At 45.3% G+C, this 21,501-nt stretch overlaps 1 protein-coding gene across 9 annotated transcripts in view; it reads right to left on the reverse strand.

The window, feature by feature from the left end:
• PAX2 (paired box 2) overlaps positions 1-21,501 on the reverse strand; it is a 104,126-nt gene that overhangs the window by 68,496 nt on the left and 14,129 nt on the right. For 7 of the 9 annotated variants that reach the window (XR_009277876.1, XM_058841752.1, XM_058841753.1 and 4 more), the window contains 2 exons: positions 18,708-18,876; positions 17,215-17,412 (listed from right to left, as the gene is read on the reverse strand). Coding sequence is in view for 8 of the 9 variants with exons in the window: in XM_058841752.1 (XP_058697735.1) it covers positions 17,215-17,412; positions 18,708-18,876 (367 nt within the window). In the remaining variant the exon portion in view is untranslated. The remainder of the gene's footprint in view (positions 1-17,214; positions 17,413-18,707; positions 18,877-21,501) is intronic. The other 2 variants (XM_058841754.1, XM_058841749.1) reach the window with 1 other exon arrangement.

A 21,501-nucleotide genomic window follows, 5' to 3' on the forward strand; every position in this document is an offset into this window, starting at 1 on the left:
TGCAGAAGCAGTGACTTTCAGCGTGGCTGTGCTGCTCTACAGGGCTGTACTGACGTGTCAGTGTGTGTATGTGTGTGCTTGTGGGTTTGTACACACAGGCCATTGCAGGTCTGTCTGTCTGCAGGTGTGCTCCTACTTCTGTGTGTGATCTCGCTGCGCTGCTTTCTGAATATCAATGAGCTTAGTAAAAGCATGTATGTATTTGTATCTGTGTGTGCATCTATCTGCATATGGATGGGCTTGCATGGTGCCTGTAGATCTGTTTCTTTGTGTGGTTTGTGTGTCCCTCCTGACAGATGGATGCCTTCTTGAGGCCTGATCTCAGTCACTGTGAGTGCTTCCATTCCCATAAAAGGCAGAAAACCACAAACTGGGCACCAGGAGACCTGGATCCCTGTTGATGAGCTCTGTGAGTGAGCAGAGTCCTTCAATTCACTCTGTGCCACAGTTTCCCCTCCCAGCCTTTTTTTAAACTGAGACTGAGGACATGCAGTCCCTGCTACTATATGGGCATAGTGTAATTCTCTGTGTGAATGGCTCTGTCTAGTCCAGTCAGGAATGAGTCCTGAGAGGACCTTCTGATGCTATGCCACTGCCTCCCAGTAACATTCATCCCTGCATGTACCTGCCTTTGTGTGTTTGTGTTTGGGGTGTCCATCTGTGTACTTTGTGGTGGCTATTTGTAGTTTTTATCTCCCCCATGTACAAACAGAGCAGGGGAAGATGGAAAGGAAGGAGTTATTAAATGCCAAGTGGATATGCAATAAATCCCATTGATTTTACAAACTCCAGCTTGTCTTCAATCTCTTTCCGTTCTTTATCCTGGGGGCATTGCAACAAAACCCTATTTTAAATACCTTTTCTTTCCCTTCCCCCTTCCCCCTCCTCTCACTCCCAAAAAAGTGTCAATATTTTATTTGGATTTTTAACTTCGCTCCATAACAGTTGTTTGACCTCCTGACTCATGTGAGTCACATAAATTCTGGGACTTTATTCAGGAGCCATGTTCCTTCTATTGAATAAGCAATTTGGGAGGGTGAATTAATGACTTGTGCTGTTGCTGGAAAGTCCCTGAAGAAATATTAAAATTGCTTGCAGACCAAATCAATACTCACTGAACATCCAGCATGAGGACCTGGGCTTTTTAATGGCTACAAGCAGCGGCACTGGGTAGAGGAAGGGGAATTCCTGTACACACAACGCACGCAGGCATACACAACCAACAGTATTTGGAAGTATACAACTTCCCCCAGCCTTGCTGGCTGTTTCAGTAACAGCATGTTCTTGTGCACACAACCTGCTACGAGCTGCTGCCTGCCGTGCCAGGGACAGGACTTACAGTCTGCTTCCCTCATCTCCCTCCCAAGAAGATCATGCAGGATTTACAAAAGCTGGCTGTTTGGGCTGTGTGTTAAGCACTTGGGTTAGCATGGTCTGGCACAATCTGCGAGGTGCAAGGAAGGTTGATCATTTGTGGCGTTATGAGCCTGTTCTATGTGTCACTTTGCTTTTTTCCTCTCTAAAGAGGAAAGACACTAGTGCTGTGTTAGGTTGGGGGGTGCTGTTGTGGTTTGAGAAGAGGATTTGGCTGTGTTGCAGAGGCAGGTCTGTCAGATGGTTCTGTGGCTTTGGGTACTGAACAGTATTTTGATCTGACCACGGTGTGAATTTCTTTTGTTTGTGATATTCTGAAGGATTTCTTTTCTTATAATGGCTTGTGTTTTGCTGAGGCTTGAATGTCATGCACCCCTTCTTGTGTTAAGAGTACCTGCATGATGCTTTTGGTCATTGAGCAGGTGTTACTTCACTTGACCAGTCTATTTCAAGGCTGTGGATGCAATCCTGAATGGTTCTGAGTGTCCTGGAAGTCCACCAGCCTCACCAGGACATGAATGCACTCAGTTGTGGTCCTCAACACAGCTCTTACTATTTGCTGCTCACTAGACTGACAACTGCCAGATTTTGCCCATACCCTCAGACCCCTCTGGCAAGGGTGAGTTTTGTTACCAGAGTTTTCAAGTCTCCTTTGAGAATGTGGCCCCATGTTTTGGTGTTTTGCCCTGTGGTTGTGAATGGCTGTTTTGTATTCGCTTGTTGGGCGGCTGTTATTGTGTATTAACACCAGGCTGGGTGTGCTTTGTATGACCGCATGTCTGTCTCATTGATTCCATCAGTATTATTTTGTAATCGTGTGATTGAGTTAGTGTGCATTTCAGGGCTCCTGTGTATTGAATAATGATGTCAGGGATTGGGTTGTTTGACTGGGTAATGGCCTCTTTTCAGTGCTGTAAGTGAATGTGTCCTTCTCCTGTTTCCCTGTCTCGGCTGGGGCAGGATCATTTACACTAGGTGATTCCTTAAGATGCTCACATGCACTAAAAGAATATCCCTTTGGCTCAGGAGTTCTCCCTGCCCACGAGGCATGCCGAAGGTACGTCTCTCGTGTGTGTGTGTGACACGTGGGGTGGCGTGTCTGGCTGGTTCTCAGCCGCACGCTTCAAGGTGTGTGTGTCTTCTGGTGTACTCAGGGATTTTGCTAAGACCTTCCAGTCATGTTTTGGGATCAGGTTCTTCACAATTACATGCAAGACAATTCTGTGCAGTTTCAAATAGATCTGACTGAGTCTCTGAAAGGATCTATAAATTACTACATGTCTTCAGTGAAGTGTCCGCTTGCCTTTGCAAGGGTCTTCTTGTATGACTTTCTACATTAATGCGTAGAAGGGCATCTGTGTCAGTTAACAGATGCCTCTGATCTGTGTGTGACTGACTAGCAATGTTCCCAAGTCTGAGCTGACCTGGGTCCCTCATATATGTAAGGACGAATGAGATTCTGTGTCAGCAGCATTTAGCAGTAAATATATGTGTTAAGAAATTTTAAACGTACAATGAATCTCTGGGTTTGTGCAACGGCTTCTGACTTGTGCAGGTATTGTGCAGTAATGCTTTAAGACAGTGTGGCCACATTTGGTCCCTTGGAAATGAGCAAGAGAGTTCAGTTATTTTTCAGCTGATGATTATGTGTCATTGCTGCATGAATTTATTTGCTCTGCGCAGGCAATGTGTCTGGCACTGGGCCTGTTCTGTCCTTCCTCAGCCATCAGGATTTAGCCCAGCAGCAGGCACATCCAGACAAAGTCTATGAAAAAGGCTCTGAAAGATCCAGAAAACTTCCAGAGATAGTTGTCACTTGTACCTTCTCATCAAAATGTCTCATCAGAGAAAGATCTATGACCTCTCTCAGTCAGGCCATCTGTATGGCTGGGATTTAGTAAGCCAGTGAATTTAGATTGTATTTTTCAGTGAGGTTGCTAACAGGTAACTCCTTACTCATCCTTGCATTAACAAGGCTCGCTTTGTTACTTCCCTTGCTCCCTTGTTTGCGTTCTCGCACTCTTTTCCCCACTTTCTCTTCTATATTGTGGCCTGAATTTGACCTGGAACAGATTACATGATCCTTAGCCCATCCACTGCTTTACCAGATCCCACCCCTCACACTGGGGTAGCAGCATCAGGGTAACAGAGAGAAGGGAAAAAAAATGAGGGAGTGAAGAAAGGAGAGAGGGAGGGAAAGAAGGAGAGAGACCTGTTTGAAAAATAATTGGAGGCTGTTAAACAGAGGAGCCCAGCATATCACTCTAGTAATGGAAATAAATTCCATTGTATTTGCATTTTAATTTTCCACATAAACAAAGGCCCGGAGTGAGCTGGCTTCGCCAGAATCACCGGCCAGAATTTAATTAGAAATGAAAAGTTTATAGGGTCCTCTTTAATGCGATTAATGCACAGTTAACATTTATCACATACATATGCTGGAATCGCCTTTTTTAAGCAACCACCGGCCATGAAATGAATTTCTTTTCAACTTTTTTAGCATGCGTGAGGAAGGCTGTCTCTGGTGAGGCGGTCCAGTGAGCACACTCCTGACAGCTTGGTAAACTGCAGCCCACAGAGGCTTAGTAGCCCCCATCCTCACTGAGGAAAGTTCAAGGTGGCTTAGAGGGAAGCATGGTCTAGTGGTTAAAGCCTGAGGTTGGGAGTCAGGGGATCTGAGTTGTATTCCCAACTCTGCCACATGCTCACTGCATGACTGACTTGCTCTCAGCGTCTGTTTCTCTGGGTGTTAAAAATAAAAGAGAAATCAGCTGGAAGAAGATATCTCAGCCCCAGACCCCTCCGTGTCTCAGTCTCTCCAGCAGCTTGCCCAGCCCTGTTGTATGGGATCTGCATTGCATCCTGTAATATGCTGACCTCTCAGCTCATCTCCCTGTGCCTGAGCATTCCTATGCCAGCTGCAGGGACAGGGGAACATCCACAGAGCTTGCCTGATGTGAGAGGCTGGGCCTCCTGGAGGGACTTCTTTGCAGTGCCCCAGCTGCCTGCACGTTCATGTGCATCTCACACGGGCACGGGTTCCTATGGATCTCACATTGCTTCTGTGAGATACTCATCCTCCTGCCAAAGAGCACGAGTCAGGAGTGGAACAAACTCTGCCTGTGCAGTGTGGGAGCCCTGGCAGCCCTGCCACGAGGACCAGTATTCACTACTGAGACAGCTTCATGTTTCTTAAGGGGATCCTCACATGTCAGTTTGTTCCAAAAAACTGCTAAGAACAGCTTGTGAGATACTGGCTCTGTCAAGCCTGAACTTCAGATACTAACATAAACCTACTCAGGAGCAGCTACCAGGCCTCTTTGTGGAAGAGGTAATTATGCCTCTGTTACCCTGACGTTGCCCTGGGAGGTTGCCCTGTTAGTGCTTATAAAAAGCTTGAGCTTGTCTGCACATGGATGGTAGGGAAAGCAAGTCTAAATCAGGAAAAATTATCAATATCCTTTCCTTGCAGAGCACAATGATGAGATAAAAGGCCAAAGGTGAACACCTCCCCCGTTAATCTGTGCCCCTGCCAGAGCAAGGAGGGTATCAGACTTGTCACCTCCCTGCTTCCTCGTGAGCCCCAGAGGGGACCATGGTTCCCTCCTTATGCCCCCTTCCCTGCTCTGTCTGTGTGACAGACAGGCTACAGCCCCCCTCTACTCCTGCACTTCCTTTCCAGTCTTGCAGACAAGCAGAGTAAATAAACCAGGCCCATGGACACAGAGCGTTAGCGTGTTAGGGACACAGCAGGGGAAGGAGGAACATGAAACCTCTATTGATCCCTTGAGGAATGATGTCCCTTCCTTATCTTATCAGATTCTCTTCACTCTTCAATTATAGTCTGTTGAAATTGGCCTCTTAACCCAAACAAGATAACCTGGGTAATGAGGAAAAGAGTACAAGGGGAGGGGAGAGGAGAGAAGGGCAGAGTCCAGTGCATTAAACTATAGCTATAATTAGAAATATCTCCTTTAGTGTAATCTCTTCTGCCCCCACAATCCCCAGGTGTCCTCTTCTTGCTTCATGTACCAGGTGAACTACCACACATCCACTCTCTGACAAATGTATAATGCCATGAATGCCCCTCATTCCCTTGGTCACACTTGGTACCCACAACAGGCTCATGTCCCTATATTTGTGTGTGAGGTTTTCTTGTGTATATGTGTTTGCCCTGACATGCACCTTTTGTGTTCACACATCTCAGCAGATTCCACTTTGTCATACACACACTTGCACACGTGTTTGTTATCGATGCTGCCATCACCACACTGCTGATGCTCACCAGCTGCGTTTCCTCAGCACACTGGTGGTACGGCTGCCACCAGAACCTTATCCCCACATCTGTGCAAAAGAGCCGCTGGCAAAGATAGGAGCACTGTTAGGACTCCCCCCTGCATCTGCTTAGAGCCATACTTCATTCATTCGGCATTTACAAAGCTCTCTGGCCATCAGGAAGCCATGGCACAGAATCCTGTGCAGAGTCCCACGTATTGCTCTGCCTTTGCTCACCACTGTGACTCCCTGCATGTAACTGCACAGTTGTGATGTTGTTTCCATGGATAAGACTATTCTTAGTTCTTTCACAGACCAATAATACCTACTTGCTAGAAGTCTATACTCCCAGCTGGACATGTTGCCCTAGTGATATGCCCATGCTCCTCCTTGTACACATGTCGTGGGGTATAGGGCATGTCTCGCCCAAATATCCATTACAGAGAAGATTGTCTAGTGGAACAATAGAGACTCAAAGGTTTATCTGCACAAATGCACCCAGGTTTCCATGCTCAAATTACTTCACCGTGCACAGAGTGATCCTGGAGCATATTCAAGCGGTGCAGAAAGTGCTTTCATTTTGGAAGATGGTGCTCTGAACAGTGTTAAGGCTTCACTTACAGTGCTGGCATCCTCCTCACGCATGCATGCTTCAAAAGGCTGTGTTCCCCAGGATCACTTTGTCCCTTGTCTTTCACTGTGCCAGGGGCATTTCCTTGTATTCACTTCTACCTGAAATGGGCCACACTCCCTTCCATTTCGTGTCTCCCTGTGCCACCAGCTCTCCCAGTTTTGTCTGTGGGGCATGAAGAGCCATAGGTATGCTATAGGCATGTATTTTTCTTCAAATATTTGCAGGTCACAAAAACTCATGTAAACTGCAAAGTGAGTTTAGAGTCATGGCACTCATATTTCCACAAATTTGTATATGCCTTCTCATGTGCAAGCACACAAACTCATCCGTGCAGTTCCTCCCAGCTCTCCAGCCTGCACATGTCACAAGAAACTGCACACAGCCAGACCCACTTACTCTGTCCTCACCCTGTCTGCCTTCACACTCGCAGACCCTAAACTCAGGCACACTGTAGCCTGAAATTGTTGAAGCCACATAAGGGACTTGGATGTTAATACTGGATGACAGCATTTTATTTGGCATAGTGGCCCAAAAACTGTCTTCTGGAAAGCCACAGAAGGTCTGATTTTGATAGTATACAATTCAAATCTGCTTTAGTCTTTCACTCCATCCTAATATCTTGCCCTTTCCTTATCCAACCCCACCCAACTGTGCTCTCTTCCTGTTCTGGAAACTTCATGTTGTGGCTCATCTGCCAGAGTCAGCACTACAGAAATTGTCTCTTTTAAACTCTAAATTTGCTTTTTTGTTCCATAGAGCTTGGGAATTTGGGACATTGCACATTTTCCACTCTGCCTCTGCTTGCACTGCCTTGGCACATTTGTACCTAGCATATCCCTGAAATACACTTCCCCATGCACTCCATTTGCAAACATGATATCCTTTTCTTCAGAAATATAATTCCTTCCTTTTCTCCTCTCTTACACATCTCCTCCATCCACAATGATTTTATAAATTAATGGTTTTTTTGTGCATGTGTTATTTATGTATAAATGTTTAATTTTTCAAGTTCAAAAGTCTGCAGTTAAACAACCAAAAAATGGCCTAAATTTAGGCAAATATTAACAGCAGACACTATTGCCTAGCTACATCGTGCTGTGGTCTTTCTTTTTAGAGACAGATGACCAAAACTTGTTCTTAGAAGAATTTTTAGAGAAACATGAGTATATTGAAATACAGTAATCTCTTTAAGAAGAGCCCAAATCTTGGTACTCAAAGAATCTAGTGCAATTTTAAAGAGAGAGCTTGGAAGTGGGCAGTGGGGTAACGAGGTTGCTGTTGTATTTTTGCCCAGCTTGAAACAAATGAGCATTGGTTTTGGGAATCAAAGGGCTGGGATATTAATCCTTTCTGACCAGTGAAATGAGTATTCTTTTTGTTGCCAGAACTATGCAAACTACCCTGGAACTAGAGGTGATACAGGGCATCCTGTCTGACAGATATGTGAGGGTTTCTTTTGTGACTTTGTTGTCTGGTTGCAGTCTCTGCTTTTCCTTGTGTAAATTAGCAAACAGACATCAGTCTGTCTTGCAAAACATGGGCACCACGCTTCTCAAATGAAATGCGGTGATGGGCATTTTGAGCAGAGCTGATCACTGATCTTGAAGCAATTTGTCTTCCAAGCAGAGATGGCCATTTAACCCTTATGCCTTGGACTCATACAGAGAGGGAAGAATTCTTTCCTTGAAAGGAGGAGGATCTGTTGAAAATGAAGCTAAATGTAGGAATAGTGAATTTGCCCCCAGGACAGAACAATTATTACCAGCAAACTCCATCCTACCTGTGTATGGGTGCATGTGTTAGGGAGTTGCTAGAAGCCTGGGGAACAATATGCTCTGCAGGTTTTAGAAATGCTACAAGAACTGCAAAGCTAGGAGATGACAAAAGCAAGAAATGTCCTATTTCTGTTTTTCATGGAGGCAGAGACAAGCCACCAGAATCTCCCTTCCTGAATTAACAGTGAGGTTTGGCTAAATATCTCACATATAGCATTTTCTGGGAAGTGTATCTGTGTACTCACAGTCTGTTAGCTCAGGCTTTTGGCACATCACTCTTTCTCCTCTCTGTCAAAACTAGTACACACATAAATCCCAAGCCAGACAAAGGACAAAGGAATATCCTTCCCTGACTGCATTGAACTCCTGCATATTCTTCCTTTTGAGTACCTGCATTTGGTGTCACCATCTACGTGCCTGCTCAGAGACACGTGTTCTCTACCATACACCAATATGTCGTATCCAACCAGCAGGCACATTTTGCCAAAGGTACCTATCTGCCTTGCACTTAGAGCCCCTGTATAAATGGCTTGTACAAAAAAATGCAGTATAGTTAGGTTTTTTGTTCCCCATACCCGCCTCTGAACACATCAACATTTTGAATTTGCCTACTATATACCAATGTACCCTCTACACTCCTTCTATACCACCACTCCTCCTCAATGTCTATATGGACAGACATATTCTCTCCATATGCCTCAAACATTTCATGCATATATCCTGTCATTCTTCATACCCCAACCACAGCTATTCCTCTCCTATGGCTCCAGGATTGAACTATTGTGTTGTCCATTTCCCAGTGACAAGGGGTCTAGTTACAGGGTTATTGATTAGTTTTCATGCAGACAGATGGATCTGCCTTTGGTCTCCCCACCAAAATCCACCTCTGTATGGGCTGATTGTCGCTGCTCCAGGGATAGGATTTCACCAGGAGACCACCCTCCATGCAAACATCCTTCACCCAGGCCACGGATGGTAATAAATGGAGTCAGGCTGAGCCATAATAAAAGCAATTGAGTGGGTTACCTGTGCAGACATGAGATTTATACCTCCTCATATTTGATGTGATTGTTTTATTGAGTTCTCAGTGCAGTTAGGATGCCATTTATTTATTTATTTATATGCCTACTTATCATGGAAGAGGGGGGAGGCTCTTTCAGCCCAGCTGGTGTTCAGCCTCCGTCTTGTCAAGTGTGAGCTCATAGAAAAGGACTCTCCAGCTTTGCTCTGCTTTTTACCTAGACTTGGACTTGATGAGCGAGCCCTTCCCTCATATCTCATTTCCAATGACAGACAAAGATGTTTGTTTCAGGACCCCTGAAACCTTGAGGACTGTCTGAATTATGAGCCTAGTAGAAGCTAAGGGACTGGTGTAAACCAAGACGTGTATATACTGATTTTCTAAAAGTGCCTCTTGAAAGAAATTCCTATTTACGCTGTGCCTGTTTTGGACAATGGTTTGTGATCTATGCACAGAGCCTCTTTATGCTATTGCAATAGAAATAGTAAGCACTGGCATTGCTTCTGACTCTGTGATCACATGTGAGCATTGAGAAATATTAGCAGGTGTAAATTGATTGGAAATGAATATTTGTAAGTGCACCCTGAGGAGTTTGGAAACCAAGTGATTAGATTTGTGATTTTCAGCTGGATAGATAGCCATGTAAGTGCTGCAAAATCAGCCCTCACTTACTGGCAATAGAGAAAATTGGAGGCTAGTGCTGAATATCATAGTGTCTAGTATTTCATCACAAGCCTAACCGTGTTTTTTAGGGGATTCTAGCTCCTCTAGTCAAGTGGTAGCATGAGAATTTCAGTTCTCATTTAATAAAGTATGTTGCCAGTGCCTGTGGGGGCTTGAAAAGGGACGTCTCAGCTCTCAGAAGACTCAAAGGGCTGCATTGTTAAGATGTTTTTAAAGTTGTTTAATAGGAGTCAGATATCCAAATCTCCTTTAAAATTTACAGTAGGAAAGAGAAAACAAGTGAAAACAAACCTACACTGAATTACAAGGGCTCATGATTCTTATGCCAGCTACACAGTTTAGGCTCTGCCTTGGCATTTTTAAACTGTTGGGACTGATAAATATGGCAATGCAGCTATAGGCTCCAACAGATTAATTTGGATGACAGTGGGAAAAAATCCTCAGTCCTGTTAATTTCAGTTTAAAAAATAATCATTTGGGAGAAGAACTCAAACCTTCCTGATGCTTTCATGAGTAGTAATCATTGTTAGAGCCATCTACACACAGATGGGATTTCCTAAACCCCCGGTGAGCTATGTGGACATCAGACCAATGGCAAATGCTTTTAGCAGTCTCTAGCTTTCCATTTATAGAGACCAATACCGACCGTGTGATCTCTAAATATTTTGCTGATTTTAAGCTGAGAGCCTAAATTCCATTTGAATTTCACTGTGCCTTAATTAAGGACAATGGAATCTAAGTGAAGCTCAGCCTTGTTCAACTGTTTTGAACAAGTTATTCAAGTAATATGAAAATCTTTTGTTGGAATAGGCTTTGGGGTTAGAGATGGGAGCTTTTTGACATTTGATATATGTCTGAAAACACGACTTTGTTTTGTGTGCACCATGTCATCATATTATAAAAGGTCCAGCTGCCCTGCTAGACTATTATCTGTCTCTTTATCCAACACAAGATTATTTCTTATTGTATATTTGCTTGTTATTAATGCCACCTAGTTATATATATGTTCCAAGAAATCAGGAATTCCTATGGGATGCAATTCCACATTTTAATGGACCTCCCTATCAGGGGATACCTTCTGCTACCATTTAAATATTTCCTTTCTTATTTCCCTCCCTTCATTCCTGTCTACAGTGCTTTGTTTAAATGTGAATAATTCCTTTCCTCTTGGAAGGACTGTGCCCTTCAGATCACTATATTGTTCTCACCCCTTCGTCATTTCTTGGCCAAGCCACTTATATTTTCTCCTCTTTTCTCCCAAAGTCAAATGAGGTTTTTTTCACATAATACTGATTCTGGTAAGTGAGGTTTAGCTCCATAAGGCTCACTCACCCAGCGCAGAAGTGCCGCTACCTCTACGGCAGAATGCAACAATAATTCAGCAGTTGCAAAATTTTGAAAATATTTAACTTCCAGCAAAAGTCAAGCCTTTTATACATCTACAAAAAAAGGAAGGGCTGGGATTTTTAGGTGATAAAGGGGCCGATACGGTTCTGAACTTCAAGGTTCACAGAACAGGGAGTTCCAAACTTCCCAGGCACAACCAATTCTACTTGCTGACTGGCTCTGTTGAGCTAATATCTCTGCAATATGAAAATTAGAAAAAATGCAGCTAGCTTATTGTATTTCGCCCCATACAACCTTCCAATGGCCAGATACGATGAATAAGACAAAGAGAAATGCTGTGAGCATTCATTTACTCTTTCAGCTGCAGTAGCATTGTCTGTAACCTCTGCTTTATGAGCCTGTCCTTTATTTGCAATGATAAAAAGAAGATAATACCAGGTTTGTGTCTGATGGAAAAGAGTCTGAATTTAAAGGAGTATATTCCCTGTAATGAAGCCCTGTGTGACCCGATTACATTCTTTGCTCAGCTGAAAGCAACTGGCAGTAGAAGTCTTCTACCTTGAGAGCATGCCCTGATGCAGGAAACCTCTTAGAAACCTTAGACTCAGCATCAGCTGGGAGAGAAGATTCCTGCTAGAATCCCAAGTTTGTTCTGTGTGTGAGCTAGGAAGTGCCAGGCTACAAGTCCTGGTGATCTCTGTTGAGTACCATCGGACAAGTTTTTCTCACCCCTGCCTTGCACCAGCACAATGTCAGACAGAGGCAAATCCAGCTGATATGATGACAAGTCGAATATTTGGTCTCTCTGTTGGGAAAACTGACTTGTGCCTACTGAATACCAGCAGTGGTGATAGGTTTGTGTGACACACACACCCACACACATTCTTGCAGGTTAAAACTCAGGCGGTTCAGCCCGAGTTCACTGCAGTTGTCACTGCTTTGGATCACTGTGAACAAGCTGCCATTAGAGATACCCGGTACTCTTCCCTAGACTCATTACCTGTCTTCCAAGAATTCCAGGTTTGTTCAGGGTGAAAAACAAGAAGAGATTCACAGTGACTTTGGCTGGGATGTCCTGTGGGGAATTTTCAAGTGCTGCCGGCTAGCGAGGGTGGCTCAGAACGCTCTGTTTGCGCAATACCGATTTCTTCCGCATATAACACAGCCCCTGCCCGAATGCGCCTGCTTCTTGCCAGACAATTGTTTGTCTTGAAATGTTACATTTACCTCAATTACATGAGCTAAAGTCTCAGCTGATGTAAAACAACCTAGCTTCAGTTTTGAACTTTTTCTTGTTACGTGTTGAACTCAATGGACATTTTTAGTGAAAGATCATACTGAGTTTTACAAAAGTGACTAAAAGCTGTTATTTTCATTTTACAGGTGGCAAAACAGGCTTCTATGGAGTCCATGTGACCTGCCTAAGATCGGTCAGAAAATTAATGTCAGAACTGGTAAGAGAAATCTGATCTTCGAATATGTCATTCTTTGCTCTAAACTACAGAACTGCCTTCAGCCACTGAAATTTGCCATATGCTCAATAATATTTCAATGTACAAGCATATTTCACTGGTCTTTATAACCCAAGTCAATGTATGTGTTTTTCCATATGTATTTTTAAAAGCACACCATTACTGGAGACTTTAACTAGGACTCATTAGTCAATTGCTATATTGTGAAAATGGAAACATCTCCCTAAACCATATGCTTAACACTAGAAATTATGGATACCCAATACCTGAGAGAAGATCGAAAAAGCATCCAGCAGTTTGACTGAGATAATATATCCACTAAACTCTATTCTCTGCCATGGGGCATTAGTTAGGTCTGCTCTCAGGAACTCAGGGTCCAAAGTGTATCCAGAAAACTGACTGAACTTGGAAATGCTTTACCTTTGGCATGCCTTGGCTCAGAACTAACTGGGAGTTCCCAGTACTGAACCTGGCCATCCAAGAACTGGGAGAGAGGTACAAATCAGGGGGAGGTTGTTTTGCTTTGCCTTTGTGGACCTCATTCATTAATCCAAGATAATTCATTAATTTAAGAGAAGCAGTAAATAATGCTTAAACGACAATGTCCATTGCATAACTTGCATTAGCGTGAAGTATGTCCGTGATGTGCTCCATCCTGTTCCTCCTAACATATAATGTCTAATTCAGAAGATTTCTTGGGAATAATTAGCATCTCATGAAACCTATGTTCTTAGGTAGAACTGTATGTTCTGCTAAACAAAGGAAAAGTTCTCACTAACATCTGCCTCCAAGTTCATTTTTAGGCGACTGCCACAAGGAGCATCTAAATTTAGCAGAGTCTGAATTCAGTTGAAATAGTCTAACCTGAAATGACCAAAGATAACTGGTTTATAATCATATGATAGATGGAAAATTTGGGCTGGCAGAGTGCTCAAGAGGCAAGGTGCTCAAGCTACTTAAAGCATTAATTGCTTACCAAAGAATAACATCTTCTGTCCTTTGCCTGCTTTTCAGTTTCATGCACTGTGTATATGTGTGTGCGTTTACATATATGCACATATATATACATATTTGTATGTTTGTACGTGGGTATACCTACATACACACAATTGCTTTATACTGCATATTACCTGATGTATGAAGTGGGAACAGAAAAGCTGTGGGCGCAGAGATACCTGATCTCAATCCTGTCATTTCTGGTGCACTTTGCTTATTAACTCATATACTCTCTAGATTTTTCACGTAATTAAAAGAAATCTACTGCATAGTAGTAAATGTTAGTATTCTTTCCTGAGTCTTGACAGAGTAGTTAAGTCACATTTTTTTGTGACTAGAGCTTGTATCTGTGCTTTGTCTGTATGAGTTTGGTATGAAAAAGTTTCTGATAAAACTCAGAACTAAATAACGCGTTGTCCCAAACGTGTCCTGCTATTCTCAGTGCAATAGCGACAGATCAGTGCAATGTACACACACAGAATTAAAAAAAGAAAAATATTTTTAAAGTGTTTAAGGGAGACTTTTAAAACTAGATTGAAACTGTGTTGTTCTCTAGTCTCTCACCCAAAGACCTTTACTAATGTTAGACTAATTCTCAGAAAGAAAATAAAATTAATACATTTCCAAAAAATCTTATAATAACCAAAAGTATTTTTTTTCTGTGTACAAAGACATCTTCATTTTGAAGCACAGTATTCACAGTCTATCTAGGGATATAGGTAACTTTTCTTCTGTAAATTTCTTGCTAATTACCTTAAGATGTTAAAATGCTCCTGGATGTAGCTCTGACTGTTCTAGACACTGGGCAAAACCCGATTTCACGTTGGAAACTCCACATTTTGCAGAAGTAAGAAGACTGATATTTATTGATGGCTAGGTTTTAAAATTGTCATCTCTCTGAAGCTGCTCAGAGACTAAATGTTAGATTAATTCCAATTTGTGATTGGTGATCAGAGAGATGAGAATTTACTGCAGGTAAGGGATTTGCTGCTACAAAGGACTGACCCGATTCTGTATGTGAATTTTTACAATGACTAAGAGAAAAATATATATTTAAATTGTGAGCTTCTTTGTGTTTTGTGACTTCTGTGAGCTGGAGTCATGAAAGTCACTGGAGTGATGAAGTTCACGCTACTCTCCACAGCACTAGGATTGGGCCCCAATAAACTCAATATTTCCTATTTCACTGCAATCTTTTCCCTGTTCGCTGTCCCGTTTTTGTCTAGGACAGACTTGCAAATTTTATGACCTGTGTTATAGGCTCACTTCCTTACAGATGTGAGTTTTGGGGAGCCTCATACAAAGGTGAACAGAGGGAAGTTGGTTCTCAATTTTTGAAAGGAATGGGGAAAGACTGAATCTTATGAAGCTAAAATGCTCTTGAGCCTTGGGGACTACACACTCAAATGCCATTGCCATGGTGGGTCACAGCTGAGCCTCTCTAGTATAATAATACTTAGCAGCTACAAAACACTTGTCCTCAAAGTATTTTATAAGCACAATCTAACTGACGTCTGTTTCCACCTCCTTCTGAGAAAAATCAGTTTTCTTTTCCAGTGTGGGGAAACTGAGGTACAAAACTCCCAAAACCCTGCCGCAGACTGGTAGAAGGGTGGGAGCCAAATCTGGTGCTCAGCTTTCTGCCCGGGACATCACAACCCGGACATGAGGCACTGGGTCCAGGACTGAGACTTCAGTGACTTTTGGATATTGAGCTCCTTTAAGCCAGCTGAAGTATAAATATATGTTGGGTCCATACATGCTATTTCTCCAAAAAGCTGACAACCATTCCTTTGGACTTCCGTACCACCAGCTCAAATCCTTACAGGGATAGCTGTCTGTCCTTCCACAGCTGCCTTTGTAAGGTGTCTGAATGTCAAACTGTTATTATTTCAATACCTGACTGAGAGAGTAACAGAGACCTGGAGGTTTTTTAGGAGGGTGTATAATTAGCCGATCAGTATTATGTTACCCTGTTCATAACTTAATAACCATTTTAATACAGATGGCACACACAGGGATAATTTCCTAGGGTAGCCTCGCAGTATATTACAGAGACAGTGTGTCTGAGGGAATCTTTCTTAGCCAAGGTACATTCCACTAGCTAATTCTACCTGCTGTTTTCAAGATGATTTGGGATAATTCCATATCATTTGCAAAATATTAAAACCCATTTATATAGGATGCCAGATTTAGAAATACACAGCCTGAGTTATTAGACATATTTTGATAAATCTGCCATGAAAAGTGCAAGACAAAAAAATACCACTGTGTTTTCCTTGCTATTTATTTTTTGCTTCCCTTGCTATAAATACACCAGGGTTTTGTTTTGTTTTTTTTTAATCTGGCTAAATTTGTTATATATCAAAAGGGCCAGTATACCGATTTGTGCATTTTATCTATGTAGACACTACAAAAGCCTGCATGCTTATTTACACATACCCTGTGTATGTTTATTTGACTGGGAAGAGCCATACATTTGGAATTGCATTCAAAATTTCATGTATTTTACTCTGTTGGTGAGGTATTTCATGCCTGCGTATGTACCTTTTGCAAATATCTTTGCGTTACTCTGTTTCTAGAGGTTGTATTTCTGTGGGCACAGTCAGGGTATCTGTACAGTGATATTATAAACAGTGTAATTACTTTTACTGTGTGCACAAGAGTGTTGTGTTGCCAAAGTGTGAAGATCTGATGTACGTTGTGTTTGGACATGCAGGCATGTGAACAATCTGAACGCTTTGACGTCTGTCAGTACTTGATTACATCTATTCCCTTTTCTCCTGCATCGATCCTGGGGTTTGTGCCTGTCATACGGTTATTTTTGTCACCTCAAACCGGAGACCAAATCCGAGTCCCTCCAACAACAAAATCAACTAAATCTTCACCCTGGCAGCCGGGGGAGGGAATGGGGAAACGGGGACGGTGGAGGTGTGGAGATGGTTTGCTAGTGCGAGATCGACTCAGCGAGGGCAGGGATCAGAGCGACTCGGGGCCACAGGGACCGCGGAGAGCAGCGCTGCCCAGCCGGGAGAAGGAGCGGCGAATCCAGCCGTTCCCACGGGCTCCCGATGGGGAGTGAGCCGGGGGAGCGGGTGCGAGGGAATCCTTCCTCCCCGCTCAGCGGCTCGCGGCTGGGAGCCCGGCTTGCCAGAAGATGACGGCAGCCTTTCTGCTCGGAGCTCTAATACCTGCTGGCAGGGCTGGAGGTCATCTACACCCGATAGGGGTGTTCGGGGGACACGGGACACCCCGGCTCCGCAGCTCATCACCCCTCCAGCCCGAGTAGCACACAGACATCGCGGCAGTGCCGGGCGCTCAGCGGCTCTCTCAGCCCCCGGGCCGGGCGGCGGGCAAAGGCTGCGGCCCTGGGCAGCGAGCCCCGGGACAGAGCCCCGCACCCGCTGCCCGGGGCGGGCGCTGCGGGAACGGGCAGCTGCTTTCGGTCCCGCTGCCTGCAGCTGGGCCGGGGAGCGCCCGCTGGACCGGGCCGGGGACTGGGGGGCCATGCCCACGGCAATAGAAAAGGCTGGATCTACCCTGACCGAGGAAGGATTAGGCCGTTCTCGCTGTTGGAAGGGGTTTTATGGGGCCGTAAAGATGCGACTGGGCCGCGAGCTGCGGGGTTTCTCTTACCTGTTTATGGAGGAGACGCTGGGGACCGTGTCGTTGTCGCAGATGCCCTCGGCCAATAGCCTGTCCCGGATCTCCCAGGCGAACATTGTCGGGTTTTGTCTCTTGTACTCGGCGATTTTATCCACTACTTTGGGGGTGGCCACTTTGGGTTTGGAGCCTCCGATCACGCCGGGCTTGATGCTTCCCGTCTCGTAGTACCTGCACAAAAGATGGTCAGTGGCCTGCCGTGCCGGGAAGGGCTCCGCCGTCTCCGAGCACTCAGAGCCCCAGTGGCCCTCGGAGCGCCCGCGGACCCCTGCCCCGTGCTCCACCTCGCCTTCGGCCCGCGGCTACGCGGCGTCCGGCCGTGGCCGCTCGGGTGCTGCATGTCGCCGCTCCGCGAGGCGCCGGCCGGCCTGACCTGGGGCTAAGGCAATCCCTTCGCCTCTCTAGGGCTCGCTCTCCTTTTTTTTATTATATTTTTTATTTCCCCCCCCTTTTTTTTTTTTTTTTTTTTATGTGTGTGCGTGTATGTGTGCTAGAAGCGAGGGGCGCTGCCTCCCCCTTCCCCCGCCTACGCGCACACACTTCTTTTAGGCCCTGGGGTAGAGAAATAAACCAGAAAGCCTCTCCCCGATGCAGCGGTCCGGAGGCGAAGCCCGCCGAACGTGGGATCGGGCCGGGCGGCCGGGGAGGGGGCGTGGGGAACGGGCAGTGGTGGGGTCGCTCTCCCCGCCTGCATCTCCCAGTCGGCTACCCCCGGATCGGGGCGCTGGCCGGGCTGCGGGTGCAGGAGAGCGGTGTATCTCCGCCCCGGGCTCCCTCTAAAGCGGGTGCTCGTACAGGGCAGCTTCGGCCCACTCCCCGCTGCCCATTAGCTCTGCTGCCGGCAGCATTTCTGTCCCGGCCTTCGCCGGGCACAGCAGCGCGGGTACCGCCCGCACCGGCGGCTGGGGCTCCGCCGCCTGCTCACACCGCTCCGCGCCCGAGCCGCCGGGCCAGGGCCCTGGGTCTCCCCGAGTAGCCCCTAGGGATATTGCACACCTCATTTGGCAATGATGGGTTACCGCGGGCATGTATTTATTTATTTATTTGCCCCGTTGCTTGTTTATTTACCCGTGTATCTGGTAAGGCTGCTTACGGCTTGTGAGTTAGGATTTTTTTTGTTCTTTCTGGATTGGGTTTTTTTTTTGGTCGTTCTTTCGTTTTCTTTCTCCCGTCCATTCTCTTTCCCGCCCTCCCACCCACTCTTCTCAAATTATTTTGTCTTCTCAGGAGTTTTCAAACACCGCCGGTGAGGGAAGGGAGGAGGCGGGGGAGAAACACGTCCTTGCCAGCTGGAGGAGGGGGCCCTGCTCAGCGGCGGGCTCCCACTGTGCGAAGGTGCCGGAGCCGCTCGGGGTCGTGGCGGGGAGAGCCCGGTGCCGCGGGAAGGGCGGAAGGTCATACTGGAGCGGGGAAGGGATGCAATGTTGCAGTCTCAGGGGAGGGGAAGGAGCTGCCTCTTTCCTTACCTGCCCAAGATCTTGCTGACACAACCGTGGCTGACCCGCAGCTGCCTGGAAATGTCACAGGGTCGCACCCCCTGGTGAGCCAGCTCCACTATCCTTTGTCTCACCACGTCAGGTAGGGGCCTGCCGTTCACAAACACCCCCCCGAGCTGGTTCACACCCCCGTGCCCTGCTGGGGAAAGAGAAATAAAAAAAACACAACAACCCACGCACACCAGAAACACACCGTTAGTCGTGGATTCTTTACCACTGGTACTGCACAATCTCCAGTCATTACAGATGGACGGAGGTGATGGCGGGGGGTCGAGAGTGGGGAACAGGACGTGGGGGAGAGAGAGAAGACAAACAGGGAGAGAGAGACAGAAATAAGGAGGTAAAACGAGGGAGAATGAACAAATGAGAGAAAGAGATAACAAGAGAAAGATAGAAGAAAGAGAAAGAAAGAAAGAAAGAAAGAAAGAAAGAAAGAAAGAAAGAAAGAAAGAAAGAAAGAAAGAAAGAAAGAAAGAAAGAAAGAAAGAAAGAAAGAAAGAAAGAAAGAAAGAAAGAAAGAAAGAAAGAAAGAAAGAAAGAAAGAAAGAAAGAAAGAAAGAAAGAAAGAAAGAAAGAAAGAAAGAAATGTAGATGAAAGAAATAAAGAAAAGGAGGAAAGATGGAAAAGTGGAAAGGAAAGAGAAGTCAGAATGAATTTTCCCGAGACGGAGGAAGGTTGTTCTCCACCTTCCCGTACGCGTCCCTCCCTCCCCGAGCCGCTCTCCTCCTGCGGTCCCGAGCGGGATGCCGGAGCGCTGGATTCTCACGGCCATTGTGGTGGGCCGAACATGGAAACAGCGCCCGCGCCCGCTCCTCTCCCCAGAGCAGGGCAGCGATGCACTCCCAAACTCCAGAGCTCGACCTCTTAGAAGCTCCGAGCGGACTCTGCCGCAGTCCCCCTTCTCTTTACTCCTGGGTTTTTTTTCTCTCATTTCTTTCCAGGATTTTCTATCACGTTGTCAATTACAGTTCCTCGCGAACTCCGCCCTCCCTCACCCCGCGGCATGTCCCCCATACAAGCAGTCCTATCCCGTTATTTTGGGATGCGAGTTGAAAGGACTCACAGAGAAAAAGAGAAAGGGAAAGAAATGGAGGGAGAGACAGAGAAAGAAAATATTTTGAGTCTCGCAGCTGGTGTTCCTTTCTAGGCGGACCCTTTCTCTCATTAGCTTTCGATCTTTACAGGAAAAATTTTCCAGAAAAACAAACCCAAAAACCCCCAGACTCATACTGTTCCGGGATTTTTTTCCACTACACAAATCTAACATAGGGAGAATTTTAATTCTCTTTTTTCCTCTGTTCCCCCCTTTCCAAGCAAAAACCTACTCTCTCTCAGATAGGACTCCTAGGATCGCTTTTTTCCCCCGATCTGTCTTTCTGCATTTCTAGAAATAACTTGGAGGGGAAAAAAAAAAACCGTATGCACCTGCTAAGCACGGGCACGAGAAACGGAGTGACGGGGATAAAGGGAAATATCTCCTTTTGGGACGCAACAAGACAGTTGGTCGTGAATCAAACGTCCACGTTCGAGCCGGGAGCAGCTCGCCGTTGCCAGGGCATGGGGAGATGCCCGCTCGCAGGCGGTACAGCTTCACTGGCGCTGCTACCTGAGCGTCTCTGTCTCCGGAATATCCAGCTGATATAGCTGTGGAGTGCACTCTGTATTAAAGCTTTCCTTTCACACAACCCTAACCTCCTGTGTTTTCCTCGCCAAGAGATCTTAGTTCGTTTTGCAGTTTGCTGAAAAATGATCTGTTTGTATTTTCGTTGAGGTTTTTTTTTTCTCTCCTGCTTCTGACACTGACTTATTGGCTCTGAACTTAGTGGAAACTCTCATTGCCCTGCGATCGATCCAAGTCCTTTCGCACAAATAGAGTTTTTCCCATCTCCCCCACCCCTTCAGTAACACCTTCACACATCCCCTCCCAGCCCCATCGGCCGGGGCGCCGGCTGGCTTTCTCGTCGTTCCCCGCTGAACCGGGGTTATTTTTTTGCGTTCTTTTGTTAGTCTTTTTTAAAACATATTTAGGGTTTCAAAGGGGACGGGGGATATTTATCTTCCTCCACTAAAACCGGCGGGTATATGTTGTTGTGTTCTTTCTTAATTTGTTCAGAACCCCTTCTGCACATGTTGCCTCTAAAGTTACAAGATAGCAATTTCTTCGGCAACTCCATGATAAATAATTCAAAGCACCTATTATAACTCGCATTACAAAGTATTAAAAGGCAACAGATGCAAAAAGATTAAAAATTAATAATTCAAATTATTGCAGTCCGGATATTTTTCACACGAGTTTGTTTTGTTCTGCCCGGTGGTTTTCTAAGATTCTTTCTATCAGAGTAGTCAGATATTTACTGTATTTATCTGCATGTAAGTGCCGGCATCTGTATCTGCACAGACTCAGTCGTGCCGCTGTCGTACTGATCGTGTGTTGCTGTCTGTCTGTCTGTGTCAGGAGCCTGTGCCCGCATCTGTTTTAATTGCTTAATAATACCCAGGTCTGTAGCTCTAGAAATACACTTTAGGAAACGGATCAAATGTTGCTGGGGTCTTTTTGTTTTATTTAAATTTGGTGGGGTTTTGGGGGTTTTTTTCCTCTCTAATCGGAAGCCAAAAATTGGTTAGGAATCTAACCAATTTTAGTTTTTAAAAAATCAGCGGCAGTGAAATGCATCTTTCGTCTGCTGACATGTTTCAGATTGTACCGGAGCCGGAATTACTGACATCGCATCTAGAAACAGATTGCACCGCTGAAAACTAAAA

This window comes from Poecile atricapillus, chromosome 6, assembly GCF_030490865.1.
Source record: "Poecile atricapillus isolate bPoeAtr1 chromosome 6, bPoeAtr1.hap1, whole genome shotgun sequence".
Classification (NCBI taxonomy): Eukaryota; Metazoa; Chordata; class Aves; order Passeriformes; family Paridae; genus Poecile; species Poecile atricapillus.